The sequence below is a fragment of the Carlito syrichta genome, unplaced genomic scaffold (genome assembly GCF_000164805.1).
Source record: "Carlito syrichta isolate Samal-C Ts95f unplaced genomic scaffold, Tarsius_syrichta-2.0.1 Scaffold94724, whole genome shotgun sequence".
Lineage (NCBI taxonomy): Eukaryota > Metazoa > Chordata > Mammalia > Primates > Tarsiidae > Carlito > Carlito syrichta.
Genome location: NW_007038820.1, coordinates 357,403 through 373,667, shown reverse-complemented (window position 1 = coordinate 373,667; position 16,265 = coordinate 357,403). Strand labels below are relative to the sequence as shown.

Here is a 16,265-nt window from a genome sequence, read left to right as displayed (position 1 = left end):
GCCTCCCCGCCCCGCCCCGCCGCGGGCCCGGGCGCGCGGGAACCCGGGTCCTGCCGCCGCCCGCGCGCGGAGAGGCGGGGCCCTCGCTCCCACCCGCTGCCCGCGCTCCCCATCCCCCTCCCCGGCCCCGGCCCCGGCCCCGGGCACTCGGCGGCCGGAGCGCCGGGCGGTACCTTCAGCCGCGCAATGAGAGGAGCCCGGGAGGACCAACCGGAGCGGGCGGGGAGGTTCGCCGCGCCCGGGCTGCTGCCGCCGCCGCGGCTGCTTGAAACTCCTCAAAGTTGAGAGCCGGGGAGAGGCTGCCGCCCGCCGGGAGCCGGAGGAAGGGAAGTCGGAGGTGCGGGAGGGACGGACGCCGACAGACAGACGCGCAGACCTGCGGGAGACACCGCGCCGGCCGCCCGGCCCCGAGCCCGCGAGGCCTCCCGGCGCCGTGAGTTGCTTTCTGGACGGGTGGCTTGCTCAGTATTTCCGTTGAATTGTTTATAGGGTGCGTTTGTGTATATTTGTGTCTGTTGGAGGGAGTTAAAAAAAAAAGCAGGATGCACGTTTTATAAATTGAGTTTCTGATGGTGAGACGGTGGTTGCCTAGAGAATGTGACTGAGTGTCTATAAGCAGGACTCACGTGGGGGGATGCATTTAGCAGCAAAGAGGCAACGTAGAGCTCCCCAGGGGAAATAAAGCCCATTTCAAAAGTTATTGGAAAGAAAGTAAGGTATGACTCTTAAGGGTTAACAAGGGGTGGTGAACTTCTGCTTTTACCCCCCTCTGAAATATTGTTTACCAGGTGCACCGGTGGGAGGCTGAGCTGGTGGAAAAGACACCGGGAAGCGGTCCGAGGCGACCATAATAATGTCTGTGCGTTTACACGCGCTGCCCACCCTGCCTGGAGCGGTCAGACCGGGCTGCAGAGAGCTGCTGTGCTTGTTGGTGATCACGGTGACCGTGACCCCCGGGGCCTCCGGGGCGTGCCCTGCCGCCTGCATCTGTGCAACTGACATCGTCAGCTGCACCAACAAAAACCTATCCAAGGTGCCTGGGAACCTGTTCAGACTGATGAAGAGACTGGATCTGAGTTACAACAGAATCGGGCTTCTGGATGCCGAGTGGATTCCAGTGTCGTTGGTGAAGCTGAACACCCTCATTATCCGTCACAACAACATCACCAGCATCTCCACGGGCAGTTTTTCCACAACTCCAAATCTGAAGTGTCTGGACTTATCATCCAATAAGCTGAAGACGGTGAAAAATGCCGTGTTCCAAGAGCTTAAGGTTCTGGAAGTGCTTCTGCTGTACAACAATTATATTTCCTATCTCGACCCTTCAGCGTTTGGAGGCCTCTCCCAGCTGCAAAAACTCTACTTAAGCAGAAACTTTCTCACGCAGTTTCCTATGGATTTGTATGTAGGAAGGTTCAAGCTGGCAGAACTGATGTTTTTAGATGTTTCGTATAACCGAATCTCTTCCATGCCAATGCACCATATCAATTTAGTGCCAGGAAAACAACTGAGAGGCGTCTACCTTCATGGAAACCCATTTGTCTGTGATTGTTCTCTGTACTCACTGCTGGTCTTCTGGTATCGTAGGCACTTCAGTTCAGTGATGGATTTTAAGAACGATTACACCTGTCGCCTGTGGTCTGACTCCGGGCACTCCCATCAGGTACCTCTGCTCCAGGATAGCTTCATGAATTGCTCTGACAGCATCATCAATGGTTCATTCCGTGCACTTGGCTTTATTCATGAGGCTCAGGTTGGGGAAAAGCTGATTGTCCACTGTGACAGCAAGGTGGGTAGGGCCAATACCGATTTCATCTGGGTCAGGCCAGATAACAGACTGCTGGAGCCGGATAAAGAGGTGGAAAACTTTCACGTGTTTCACAATGGAAGTCTGATGATAGAAAGTCCTCGTTTTGAGGATGCTGGAGTTTATTCTTGCATCGCAATGAATAGGCAGCGCCTGTTAAATGAAACTGTGGATGTCACAATAAATGTGAGCAATTTCACTGTAAGCAAATCGCATGCTCATGAGGCATTTAACACAGCTTTTACCACTCTTGCTGCCTGTGTGGCCAGTATCGTTTTGGTACTTTTGTACCTCTATCTGACTCCATGCCCCTGCAAGTGTAAAACCAAGAGGCAGAAACATATGCTAAACCAAAGCAATGCTCATTCTTCGATACTCAGTCCCGGCCCTGCTGGCGATGCCTCCGCTGATGAACGGAAGGCAGGTGCAGGTAAAAGAGTGGTGTTTCTGGAACCCATGAAGGATACCACTGCAGCAGGGCAGAATGGGAAGGTCAGGCTCTTTCCCAGTGAGGCGGTGATAGCTGAGGGCATCTTAAAGTCCACGAAGGGCAAGTCCGACTCAGATTCGGTCAATTCGGTGTTTTCAGACACCCCTTTTGTGGCGTCCACTTAATTTTGTGCCTGTATTTGTATGCTGTCGTAATTTAATCGCTTCCTGTTTTACTTTGTGTTCCCCCAAATAAACAGCAGGACAGAGACTGTGTTGTTTTGTTACTTGAAATACAACCAAATGGTCTCTTAAAGTGGTTGATAGGAAATGAGCTAAAGCACTTTGGTTCTTCAGTGTGCCAGAGGAAGATGGGGTTGTGTTCCAAAGTTTAAATTCTAGGTAACAGTATCTTAGTCTTTAGCGCTATTGATCCTTTCAAAGCTGGCCCGGAGGCGATATGACTGGCATTGTCCCTCTATTCAGGTTTTTTAAAGGAAAAAGTAAACTTCAAGTATTACTGTTGTTTGCTAACTTATTAGGACCAAAGTTGAGTTATTGTAAAGAAAAACACTAGTGTCATATTCATTTTTCAAAAAATGTAGGAGGAAGAATCAAGCAGCAATGATTTATAAAGCAAAGTTAGATTTGGGAATTATGCAGCCAAAACAATCACTTCAGACCAGAATGAGTAGACCACATTGATAAAATTTACTGCATAATGCTCCATCCTATTTGGTGTTAGATAAATAGTGCAAGAAAAGCACATTTGTTTGCCTGTCTTCTTTTCATTCTGTACTTTTGCACAAAAGATATCACTGCAAGTTTAAAGTCACCATTATTTGTTGCCATAAATATGTAAGTGTCAGTACCAAAATGTCTGAGTAACTTCTTAAATCTTTGTTCTAGTAAGACTAATATTTGTTCATATGCTTGTGTATATGTAAATCTTAAATTATGTGAACTATTATTAAGTTGACTGTACTGTGCTTTGGACATTTAAATTAATGTAAATATATGTAATCTGTAACTTGATGTTTTGTTTTATTTGGCTATTTGAAAACATAAATCTAAGATGTTTTATGTGATTAGATTGTGCTGTTTTGTATAAAGTATCACCAATAGCAAATCTCCAGAATTCTTACAGTTCTAGCATCAAATTTATTTATTTGTTTGTTTATTTATTTATTTGAGTTGGTGTCTCACTCTGTCACCCAGGTTGGAGTGCAATGGCACGCTCACAGCCACCGCAGCCTTGACCTGCTGGGCTCAGGTGATCCTTCTGTCTCAGCCTTCCAAGTAGCTGGAACCATAGGCAAGTGCCACCACGGCTTGGTTAATTTTTAAATTTATGGTAGAGATGAGGTCTCACCAAGTTGCCCAGGCTGTTCTTGGACCCCTGGGCACAGGCAATCCTCTCACCTCCACCTCCCAAAGTGCTGGGATTACAGGCATGCGCCACCAAGCCCGGCTTAAATTTATTTTTTTAAGGGGAGGGGAATACTTTAATGTGTTATAGATCAATTTATACCTTCTACATCACGTTTTACTCTATCATTATGCACTTTAACTGGGTTTAGAAGACACTTAAACCCTGATGTTGCAACAAGGGAGAGCCCAAGAGACCTCCTTATCCCATCTCAGTCATGAGGCTGTCAGGTACATGCTCTGAACCTAGCATTCGTCAGTTGTAAAGTGAAGGTGTCAGACTAGGTGATGTTTAAGTTTCCTTTCCATAATGGAACTGATGATTTCTTATGATCTTAGCTCCATCACAGACTTACACTGGCTTTCTGAAACTCTACACATATTGAAGGAATGAAAGAATGGGATTAAGATAGACCAGCATAGCAGTGCACAGCTCTAAGGGTTGTCCCAGTTCATCAAGTCCAGCTCCTTCTTTTTTCTCAGGGATAAAGTAGACCCAGAGAAGGTTGTGGGTTGTCTAAAGTTAAACAGTAAATTTGTGACAGGGATAGAAGGAGAGCTGGGGTTCAGCGTTTTCTTTGATGAAGATCAGAGGTCCATAGGAATGACTACCTTTAATGGGATGGGCATGGAGAAGGTACCAAGGATTCAGACAAAAAAGTGATGAAAAATTGGCAAAAGGGAATCAAGGATTGTCATTGGGACTAAAAGATAATTTTTAGAGGATGGGAGTGGGCAACAGTGACAAATATTGCAGAGAAGTAGGTGAAGATGAAAGATTAACCACTGGCTTTGGCAATGGTGACTTTCTGGGAATAGAGTCAGTAATAATAATAATGGACATGTGATGAGAGTTCCCTAAGTGCCATGCTGGGCTTTCGGTGGCAGACTGGTCAGCAGGGGGTTAAGGAGCAAGTGGTCAAGAAGTGGTCATTTAGGGAAGAGGATGTATAAGTACTGCTCGGTAGCATTAAAAAAATATTCATTGTATGGTGTTTAAAATGACGGCTCCAGTCTCTTAACCACCAGCCTCACCCTTTAGACAATATTATTCAGAGACAAAGATGTTACAAATGAGCATTTTATTCTGATTCCTGCCACTTAAATAATTAGGAAGAATTCTGTGATTGTATGACCTTGAAGGTCATCACCTCTTCTTTTTTTTTATATTTAGAGAAATCCAGATTCAAGAGATGCTGTGGTTTGTTGGGATCACACAGCTATTTTGGACACAAGGAAAAACTCTTGAACCTCAAAAGTTCTCTGGCAATGGAAAGGGCTGTCACAAGATGACATGAACACCCTGATTTTGAAAGTGTAGTGGAGCCGAGACCATCCCCTGACAAGGAAGTTGGAGAGAGAATCTCTAAGGTCCTTCTAGCCCTCAAATCCTCAATCCTAGGAAATGAGTATTGCATTTTGCAGGAAAATATGAACAGTGCTAGGAGTGGGGAGTAAGTAGATTCTAGTCTTGGCTGATCCTTATACTCGCTCTCTGGTGAAAAAAGATGAGACAGAAACGAAGATACTTATGACCAAAACAAAAAAACCCCTAAATTCTGAATACTGAAAAGCAAAGCTGTGTTTTGAGCAAAAATAGGAAGACATGGTGATAAAACATGAAAGTGAACATTATGATGTAGAATTTTAAGTTCTTGGATTTCTCAGTTTTTTGATAGGAGCCTGATCACATGCATTTTAAATACGACAACAAGGGCAGCCCCCTCAGGTCCCCCTCCCACTGTGAAGCTTTTCTGTCTTCTCATTAAATCCTGCTTTCTAAAAAAACAAAATATATAGGAACAAAATTAATTTGTGCTTTAAAACCTTGTCTCACTCAAAACTTTTATATAATTTTTCTTCCAAGTAATAATCTGGATTTATGTAAGTGGGTTTTTCTTTTAAGCCACTTAGTATTTTTATTACATAGTTGTCAGGGGTGGAGACTCACTGGAGAAATCAATCAAAGATCATAGAAGTGAAATTTCCCCAGGCTTAGAGTATTTTTTTACTATAGTGAAGATCATGGGTCTACTATTCCCTATATGCTTATGATAATATATTCTATAGTTATTTGTAAGTTAAAAATGTTAAATTTACACAAGATTTATAATCTGAGAGAAGAGCTTAAAAGATTTTCCTATTTATAGTTAACTTCTACACTAGTCCTCAATGTTTGGCCTAGAGACATTTAAATATATTCATTTTTAACTTTAATGACTTGAAAGATTTGCACAGCAAAATGGTTTTTATTTTTTTAAATGAATGTTTCTAAAATGTTAATCAGAAGGAACGTAGGGGAAACTTTTATGGGGCTGGAAACATCAGAGGGACAGGAAGACACACGGCCAGTCCAAATTCCAAAAAGACATTTGATTTTGAATCACCCTGCTAGGCACTGTTGAGACAGGATATAGCCTAAGCATCCTGCGACATCCTTGGCTTTTCCCTTGCCACAACTGCTGCTTGCTGATTGCCACCTTCCAGTGTCATCTGGTTTCCCAAAAATGATCTAGCAGTGAGTCCAAGACTAGGCTTCTCAACGGATTCACAGGGAAAAATTAAACAAGGGTTTCCAGCAACTACCCCTCTGCATACCCCTCAACTGGAGATTCTGGCTCAAGAGTTTTTTTTTTTTAAAAAAAACTTTACTATGCAGGTCAGGCATGGTGGCTCTCTTCTTTCCTTCCTTCCTTCCTTCCTTTCCTCTCTCGCTCTTTCCTTCCTTCTTTCCTTCCTTCCCTCTTTCTCACTCTCTTTCTCTCTTCCTAGACTCTTTCCTCCTCTCTTTGATTCTCTCTTTTCTTCCTCTCTCTTTCATTCTTTTATTCCCTCTCTTTTTCATAGATTCTTTTTCCTCCTCTCTTTGATTCTCTTTGCCCCTTCCTCTCCCTGCCTCTCTCCCTCTCTTTTCCCCTCTCTCCCTGTCTCTCCCTTTCTCCCCCCTTAGCATTTTGGGAGGCTGAGGCAGAAGGTTGCTTGAGACCAAGAGCTCAAAATCAGCCTGGGCAATAATGAGATCCCTGCCTCTAAGTTTAAAACATTTTTTAAAAAAAATAACTGTGCCATTTTGATTCTACCTATTTTGAGGAAACACATCCTGAAATGGGACCATAATAAAGTTTGTGTTTGAGAATATACCAAAAGACATAATTCTTACTTGTGATTTGACTTATTAATAAAAAGAAGAAGGTTAGTCTTCTGAAAATATTCTAATAGGAAAACAAAAGAGTTTGATTAACTGCCACTAAGTAAGACACAGAGTAAATTGTTGGCTGTAATTTATAATTTATGTTTTTCTAAATTACAAAATATGGAATAATTACTTTGAGAAGACTAAATCCCCGATTCTTTCATTTCTTAAGCTATTTTTAGTTTGGAAGCAGTTACAACAGATCGGGTTTATAACAATGAGCTTTGGAGCTTTCAAATTTGATTAGATCACAGTAAAGGGAGGACATATTCCAAAGATGTTCAAGTGCAGATTTCATCTACAAAGAAGCAAACCCTTTGCTTTTCCAATATATTTAAATAATAGTTTTTAAAGAGACCACAATATTCTTTTCACAGTTCTCATCCCTCCTTATCCAAAAGCCAACCCCCCAAACTCATGTTTTTAATTTATCGTACTGTAAGATGAAAGTTAGTGTGGAAAGGTGATGATTAATTTGCCTTTGCATAGATGGTAATATATAAAAAGAAAACTGAAAACAACCACTTTAAAATAATCACTTGAATAATTTAGAGTCCTGCTTAGCTAAGCTGCCATTGTTGCCTGTGGATAGATGCCAGGAAAGGGAGCCCTTTTACAATAAGGACCAGAGAAAACAGAGGATGGAAAAAATAGATACTTTGTAAAATGCGAGCCGGGCTCGGTAGCTCAGCCTGTAATCCCGCGCCTTTGGGAGGCTGAGGTGAGTGGATTGCCTGAGCCCGCGGGTTCGAGACCCGCCTGGGCAAGCGAGACCTCATCTCTACAGTAAATCCAAAAATCAGCTGGGCGTGGTAGCGCATGCCTGTAATTCCGGCTACTCGGAAGGCTGAGGCTGAAGGATCGCCTGAGCCCAGCAGGTCGAGGCTGCAGTGGCCCGGAGCGGCCACTGCACTCCAGTCTGGGTGACAGAGTGAGACTCCAACTCAAAAAAAAAAAAAATGCAAATATGGCATTTATAGTGTCTTTAACTTTTTAAGCACCTACTGAGTACCAGGCATGCTGTGAGAGGTGGTATTTATTTGTTATCATTCCTTATCACAGCAGCCTTGAAAGAGGAAATATTCCTCTTTTACAGAGGGAAAAGAAAGGCTCAAAAAGGATAAATAATTTTCTCAGGTGACCCAGCGAATAAGTTGTTTTTATTTTGATAATAATTTTAAAATATCTTTCCCCAGTACTCATATAGGTGTTTTTTGTTTGTTTGTTTGTTTGTTTTGCCAATAAAATGACTTTCTAAAGCATGGGTCAGAAGTCGAGTTTCTACAAATGTAAGAGTGAATGAACTAATCAATCCTCACAGCAAGTCTGGGAGAAAAGGAATAGAGGGTCAGGGGATCATAGTCATAATAAAGGTGGCATGATTTTTTTTTCCTATAGAACATGATGTGTCACACATAGCAAAGTTGGAAATCTGCCTAAGAAGATATGGGTTTGATAGACTGGGCCTCCACCAGTCTATTGGTTGTTTTTAGTTTGGTTACTCTTCACATTTGTAAACTAAATACTTTATAATTTCAAACTTCTTGTCAAAATATTTAAATGAATGAATGATTAATTTCAATCTTTTTAAAATTAAAAATGGCTGGAATTTATATGATAAAAGTTACATTTGAATGAGAATCAGAGAATTTGTTTTAAGTTTCCAGAAAAGTAGTTGAGACAATTCAGACCCTATGGGAGATTTTTTCAATTGACTTTAAACTTAGATTTTACAAGGTAATTTTAAAATTATTTCACAGGGTAGCCTCACTAGCTTACTTGATTAAACTTCTCTATTAGGTAACTTGTTAGTGCATCAAATATATCTTTAGAGAATTTTATAATGTACCTAAGATCTCAGTGTCATGGCATCAGACATCATAGGCTTGAGGGTCATCACTTTACTGATAAATTGCCAGTAGTAACCAAAAGAAAATGACTGAGCATTGCTAGATGCTGCAGAGGCCATAAATGATGTATAATAACTACTCTCTTCTCTTAAAGGAGACTATGGCACAACTGAGAGAATAAACAAATAAACCTAAAGCAATTCAAGAGTAATTATAGAGTTGATTGTCTGTTAGTGACTATAATGGCCAATGGGAGGTGAGAAAGGAAGGTAACTGCAGAGACCTGGCTTTAATCAACTGGGCTAATATAGCACAGGCATAAACACTAGATAACCATCCCATAGAAGTCATGAATATTACCTTAGCTAGGATCTGTACCTTCAGAAAGCTGATATTTTAGGGAAGTGGTACAAGCTAGTTAAAAGTGCTTAGAAATGAATATCAGGGATTCTACTTAAAATTCTACTGAGCTTATATTATCATTTTGATGAAATCTAGAAGAGAAAGGAAACTTAAGATTTCACACTGGTCCCCTGTCTACACTCACAGCCCCAACCCTCACCTCCATCACAATTAGGATGAAGCCTTCCAAATGCGTCCTAGTCGTACCATGAGGAATGAGAATAATAACAATAATAACATTTCTTATATGTAAGCCCCATGTTAAAGGGCTTGTATATATTTTGCTAACATATATTACACTACATTTTGGTTCACGTCTATGAGGAGGATATTAGTTTTATGTCCATTTTACAGATGGAGGCTTAGGAATGTTAAGTGATTTGCCCAAGAAGTCAGGATTTGAACCCAGTTTTGTCTGGATCCAGAACTCAATCTTTTAAGATCTATAAATTAAACTAAACTACAATACTTTTCAGCTCCATAAGAAGGTCGTGCTCATCATGTCCCCTTTGCTCCCTTGTCTCCTTTTGTCTGGCTTAAAGCGAACTTTCCTTCATCAGTCTGGCTCTGCTTTCAAGATTCTACTCTGTGCCTGCCCTTGCAGTGATCTCCCCTAACTCAGGAAGCTCGTTGCTTTGGTCCTCAACCAGGGTTGGCTTTTATTCTTTGGCCTCTCTTTGTATTCCTGTTCTTCCTGACCCAGATCCTTGACTTCTAGAGAATATGTCTTCTATCTCTTTATCTAGCCCCTAGCACATGGTAGGTGTTTGCATGTCTTAGCTTTTCAGTTGCATTCATTCATTCATTCGACAAATAGTATTGGATAGTTAATATGTGTCAGTTCCTGCGCTCCACCCGGAGATAGTGACCATCAAGCTGCTCCCAGGTTTCGAAAGCATGGCAGAAATATAGTCTTATCATGAGGCAAGTGCCCTGATATAGAAATGCTCAAAGACAGGAAGGCCAGGGAAAGAGTCTCGGAAGAAATAATGTCTGAGTGGAGGCTTCAAGGAAGACTCTAAGTTTAGAGAGGTCCTGTTTGTTTTCCACAGCTGGACAAGCAGACATGATGGAAGGCAAGACTGTGAATATGCCCCAGGTCTGAGGGGGTTCCAACTGAAGTGACTGTCAGGAAACAAGGATGCCAGCATCCTAGGAACTGCCTTATAATGAGGTCCTTGGGTAGTTTGATCACCAGACCCTTTGGATGGGATCCAGCATGAAACTTCCTCATTTCCCATTCCTCTCTTCACACTGAACATATATAGAAGGCTGCAATGTCTTCCTATTTCTTAGCTCTGCAGGGAGAAAACATACTAAATCGGCTCATATAAATGCTTATAGCATATTTTGCTAGGCTAAAAAGAGTTAGAAATATTAGCTTCTCTTATGTAACAATGTGGCCTTAATATGTTAATGATGAAATAATCCCACTTAATTCAGTTATCACTCTATAGACCAAGAAATGTCTTAGAGCTAATGTTTACCCAAGCCTCACTGTAATTAAATTTACATCGCTAGCCCAGATATTGATCTGACTAAGCCAGCTTTATAAGGGTGAGTGATTTCAGTGGGAAGAAACAGAAAGATGTGATTTTCAAGGAGGAAAAGAAACCCATCAGACTGACTGGCAGAATTAAATCACAACGGTTCAGGCTGCTTGTTGAGCATCTGTGTGCAATTTTGCCCCACCTCTGCCTGGTTAGATACTTCTGCAAAACATTTGTGCTTGAGCAAAGCTTTGAGAAAGCTCAAAGTCTAGGCTTGGAGAGCTATTGCACAGTTTTAAAAAAATCAATTTTTTCAACAGTATTTCCTTTATCCAAAGAAAGTATCTTGCCTGAGGTGAAACACAATGAAAGGTCTGTGATGTGAAAACCTAAAAGAAGTTGTTTGTTTTTTTTATTCTCAGTTTTAATATTCATACTTGATTACAACCTTAGGGGAGCCTTCAGCTGTCAATCTGACCTACTTCACATCAGTGGGGAAAATAGCAAGTATCTCCCCTAAGCAACTATTTATAATAACTTTGACTTTTTCCCAAAACCCAGAGGAAATATAGCGTTTGATCCTAGGCCAAGTTTGTCAAGAGATATTTGTGTTAATAAATCTTATGTAAGGATTCAATAGAAAAAGCATATCATTGATTATTACATATAATTTGTAATAAAGGCCTTAATTAGCTATAGTGTGTATTAATTTGAATGACAGATGTGTCATTAAATTTTTTTTCTCATTTAATTGGTCAACACTAAACATCTTAGGAATTTGGCAGTTTTAAAAAATGAAATTAGCCTAGTGCAATGGTTCAACCTGCTAGGCTCAAGCGATCCTTCTGCTTCAGCCTTCTGAGTAGCTGGAACTACAGGCATGCACCACAACACCCAGCTAGTTTTTTTTAATTTATTGTAGAGATGAAGTCTCACCAAGTTGCCCAGGCTGGTCTCGAATCCCTTGTCTCCATCTCCCAAAGTGCTAGGATTACAGGCATGAGTCACCACCACACCCAGCATTTGACGACTCTTTTGGTTTAACACCCTCTAGCCAATCTGTGAGAAATTCCCTCCATTCTACCTTCAGCATACATCTGGAGTTCCTCTCTGGACTCTTGCAGCAGGCTGATTGGCCTCTTTTCATCCACCTAGGGTTTGTTCTTAAAACTGTAGCTGCCAGGACCCCTCTGAAGGATAAGCCAGTTCACGTCTTTCCTCTGCTTAGAACCTCATGACTCTACCCTGGAGATTCTGACTCACCTAGTCTAAGAGCCCCATCGGGATTCCAAAGTGTAGCCATGATGAGCCCTTACAAAGGTCTGCAACCCCAACCAGTTCTCTAGCCTCACTTCCCATCGCTGTGTCCCACACTCACTCTCTTCTCATTCAGCTACTGGCCTCTGTGTACACCAAGTGTCCCCTTTTGGAGGCTTTGTGCCTCAGCCCCACTTCCTGAAATACTCCTCCCCTGGTTTCCGCCTGACTGGATTGGCCTCCTTCAGGTCTTAGCTCAACCTGGCCTCTGACCAAGTTATCTAAAGTCGAATCCCCCTGCCTGCTCCAAGCCCACCCCCATACTCCTTTCCAGTTTTATTTTTCTCCATCGCGTCCATCACCATCCGACACACTGTATCTCTTACTTACTGTGTAAGTTCCATGAAGACAGGCATTTTTATCCATTTTATTTGGTGGTGCATTCCCAGGGCCAAGAACAGAAACTAGCCTAGCAAATGATCAATATTTATTGAATGAATGAATGCCCAGGAAGGAGCTGTGAGATTGCCCACTGTCATAAACTCTGAAGGGAGGGAAGGCCATAAAAGACACGAGATGTTTACAATATGGTGATTTCCATGTGGCACATTTTCTACTTTGCCCCATAGTTTGTGACGTTCTTCTTTATGCCCCTAAATGAACACACGAAGCGTTTTCCCATATTTGGTGATACATCAGCTGTCTAAATAGATCTAAGTAGCCATTCAGCATATATTTTTCACTCGTTTAAGGCATCCCGTTTGATATTTATAAAAGGATGTCGTGCCGAGTAGAGACGCAGGAAGCCTGATGCCTGTCTCCTCTCAGCATCTGCTAACAGAGTAATGCCAATTAGCACATGTCAAGGGCCTGAAAAGAATCAGACTAGGCTTAAAAGGTATCAGGCAGTAGGTCTGACACAAATTTAATAAGCTGTCTCTTACCTTGGGAGCAGGTTTTTTGGGGGGAATCTAGTTCTGTCAAGAGGAATTCTGGCTGCTTTAGTGAATAAACGCCAGAGATGCAGTGTTTACTCAGTCACAGCGATGACCTGTGTGGAGGTTGCGTGGTCTGACAGGCCAATTAACTGTTCTCCTGTCAATACTTGGAAACTTTCAGCAACTTCCATGGCAACATGTCTTCTGAATGAGTTCCTGGTATGAGGAAAAATTTGCATCACCACAGAGAAAACCAAGCACAAGAAGAAACCTAAGTGGAATGGGGTATGAAGCATGGGGACCGGCCACTCAATATTTATCTGCCTACTCCAAGAGGCAGGATGGGGAAAGTCAGCATGGGATGGTGGAAGTGAAGGGCTTTGTGAGCCATGAAGTGCAGGGTGAGGATGACTATCAAAGATGGCCGCTGGCCAGATTCAGTGCCTCATAGGTGGCCCACCACTGCTGAGCAGTCCTTTTACCTCCACAGATGTTTCCAGGGCAACTACTTCTCCTCTTCCTCATCTCAACCCATCTTTGTTTTCTGTTGAGAGTTCATGCAATACCAAACCCCAGAGAGCAGCAGGCAACGTGCCACTTTCATTGGGTGAATCTTCTTGGTATAGTGTGTTCCATATCATTAAAGCAGTTTTTTCAGGTCTATGCCATTGTCATCTCATCAACCTAATTTTTGGCTTTTTTTTTTTTTTTTTTTTGAGTTGGAGACTCACTCTTGTCACCCAGGCTGGAGTGCAGTGACAGAGTCAGCCACTGCAGCCTCAACTTGCTGGGCTTAGGTGATCCTTTCGCTTCAGCCTTCCAAGTAGCTGGAACTACAGACGTACGCCACCACACCCGGCTAGTTTTTGTGATTTGTTGTAGAGAGGAGGTCTCACCAAGTTGGTCAGGCTGGTCTCAAACCCCGGGCTCAGGCAATTCTCTCGCCTCAGCCTCCCAAAGTGCTGGGATTACAGGCTGAGCCACCGAGCCCAGCCAATTTCTGCCTATTAACAATAAAACCAATGAAGAAGTGACAATGAAAAATGGATAGATAATGTTTATTAGGCACTTATCATGTGGCAGCCATTGTTTTAGGCACATTCTGTGAGCTAACCCATGTAATCCTCATAACAACCTCTGAGTTAGAATTACTATGAAATCTACCAGACCTATGAGCAAACTGAAGCACAGAGAGATTTAGAAACTTGCCCAAGATCACACAGCTGATAATGGCAAAGCTAGGATTCATACACATTGTTTCCTTTAGTCTAGGTAACAACACATTGAAAGTAAGTACTGTTGGCCGTTTCATATGTGAGAAAATTGAAAGATGAATTACTCACCTAAGGCCACGTGGCTAGTAAGTAGGAAGTTAAGATGAGGACCTAAGTTTGTCTGACTTCAAAGCACTTGGCCATCCTCCTTGAGCAAGGCTCACTCTTTTTCATTTATTATTAGCATTCTAATTTTGGAATTACTACAACTTTTGCTGGAAGTAGGCATTCAGACAGTATTGAGTGTTAGGTAAAGATTCTATAATTTGTAGCTTCATTAAAAAAAAAAAATAGCCCATGCATGAAAGTCTGAGCAGCAACACATTAGACTTGCCCAAAGTGACTGCTATCAGCCCTGGTGACTGCTGTGTGTTTGGCACAGTGCCAGGTTCTTTCTTTATATAACTGCAAAAAGTTAAGCTATCCCCATGAGGCAGGCATTAATAGACTCAACTTCAGAGGGAAAAATTGGCGAAGTTAGGGTAGCCAGAGTGGGCTCTAATCTCATATCACTTGATCCCGATGCTGTCTCTTCTCTTTACCAGTGGTCAGTGCAAGGACCACATGTTGATGGGTAGCTAGAAAACTTAGCCAAACCATTAAAAAAATTGTATAGAAAAATTAAGAATGTCTTTCATTGCATTGGAGAATTTTTGAATGTGAGTTCAAGGGCCAAATCCCTACCTGAGCTTGTCTGAATCAGTTTTGCACAGACAAGGTTCTCTGGTCTCCACCAGCATCCCCCAAAAGGATGATACTATTGACCTCTAGGAAGACCCTTTATGATTGAAGATATTTATCACAAATCTAATATTTCTTTTGGAAAAACAATTCCAAGTCTATATCCTACAAGTACCAGGTCTGGTAGCCAAAATGTAGACACTGAAACCATTTGGTGCATATGCTTTTCTTTATGCTAACAGATGTATTAAGATTATTTTATTCATTGTTTTAAATGTTCACAGTCATTCACTTTCTGGCAACTTCCAGAAAGCATTTACTGACAGCTGGATAAAGTTAACTGAATGTATTCAATAAAAATATTTCTGAAAATAGGAGCAGCATTATCATTTTGACAGCACCCACAGAATTTATGTTCATACATATTATTCATGTTTACAGTCTTGTGATTGTTTTTATTCTCATGGAAAAATGTCCCCCTGAATTTGGCACCAAGTATTAAGTCCGTTCTTTTAAATTTTCTCTCTTGCCCTTTCATGTCTCTCCTTCCTTTCCTCCCTCCCTCTCTTCCTTCCTCCTTTTCTCCCTCCCTCCCTCTCTGTTCTCTCCACTCTCTCGATCTCTTTTCTCTTTTTTATTAAGATACACTTTTCATAATTTTAGTACTAGTCTAGAAAAGCTTTAGTAGTTCTCTCCCAGACTAATATATTTTTCACAATCTCACAGTTTGGAGTCTGCTAATATATGCATTTACAGTCTGAAAACACATTATGTTTTATCACTCAGTCCAATTTCTAACATTAAGTTTAAATCATTGCTATCATCAGTGTTTCTTAAATGGTATGTAACCAGTAGAGATTCCACTTCTGTGTTGCTCTTAAAGCTGTTACCATTTCAGTAAATGTCCGTCTTGTGGAAGGAGGGAGATAATCACATTCCATCCACTATTTCACCTATTCTCGAATGTTGCTTCAGGAGTCGTAAATATCCCATGATACTATCACAACTCACACTCAGAATATGATAACTAAGATTTAATATGTTCCTGAAAAATAATTATATAACTTTAGTATAAAGTTGCAAAGTAGGTATCTCATTAGTACTTGGGTTTTTTTCTTTTTTTTTTTTTGAGTTGGAGTCTCACTCTGTCACCCAAACTGGAGTGCAGTGGCCACTCCCGGCCACCGCAGCCTCGACTTGCTGGGCTCCGGCAATCCTTCCACCTCAGCCTTCCAAGTAGCTGGAACTACAGGCGCGCGCTACCACGCCTGGCTAGTTTTTGATTTATTGTAGAGATGAGGTCTCGCCAAGTGGCCCAAGTGGCTAGTTTTTGATTTATTGTAGAGGTGGGTCTCAAACCTGCGGGCTCAGGCAATCCACTCACCTCAGCCTCCCAAAGGCACGAGATTACAGGCTGAGCCACCAAGCCAGGCTTGGGTTTTTTTCTTAATGGCAAAACAAACATATCTGTTGATTATTGGTAAAATGCACTAACATGAAGTTCTACGATCATTGT

General features: G+C 41.8%; 1 protein-coding gene across 3 annotated transcripts; it reads left to right on the top strand.

The window, feature by feature from the left end:
• Window positions 1-4: 4 nt before the first annotated feature.
• On the top strand, window positions 5-3,365 carry AMIGO2 (adhesion molecule with Ig like domain 2). Of its 3 annotated transcripts, none has more exons than XM_008061307.2 (3): window positions 5-433; window positions 620-711; window positions 789-3,271. In XM_008061307.2, the coding sequence occupies exon 3, from the start codon at window positions 854-856 to the stop codon at window positions 2,420-2,422; it is 1,569 nt and encodes a 522-aa protein (XP_008059498.1). In that variant the 5' UTR covers window positions 5-433; window positions 620-711; window positions 789-853; the 3' UTR covers window positions 2,423-3,271. The 3 variants fall into 3 exon arrangements, with proteins under 3 accessions (XP_008059498.1, XP_008059512.1, XP_008059504.1); XM_008061313.2 differs by having other exon boundaries at window positions 254-433; window positions 620-716; XM_008061321.1 differs by lacking the exon at window positions 620-711 and having other exon boundaries at window positions 46-433; window positions 789-3,365.
• Window positions 3,366-16,265: the final 12,900 nt, after the last annotated feature.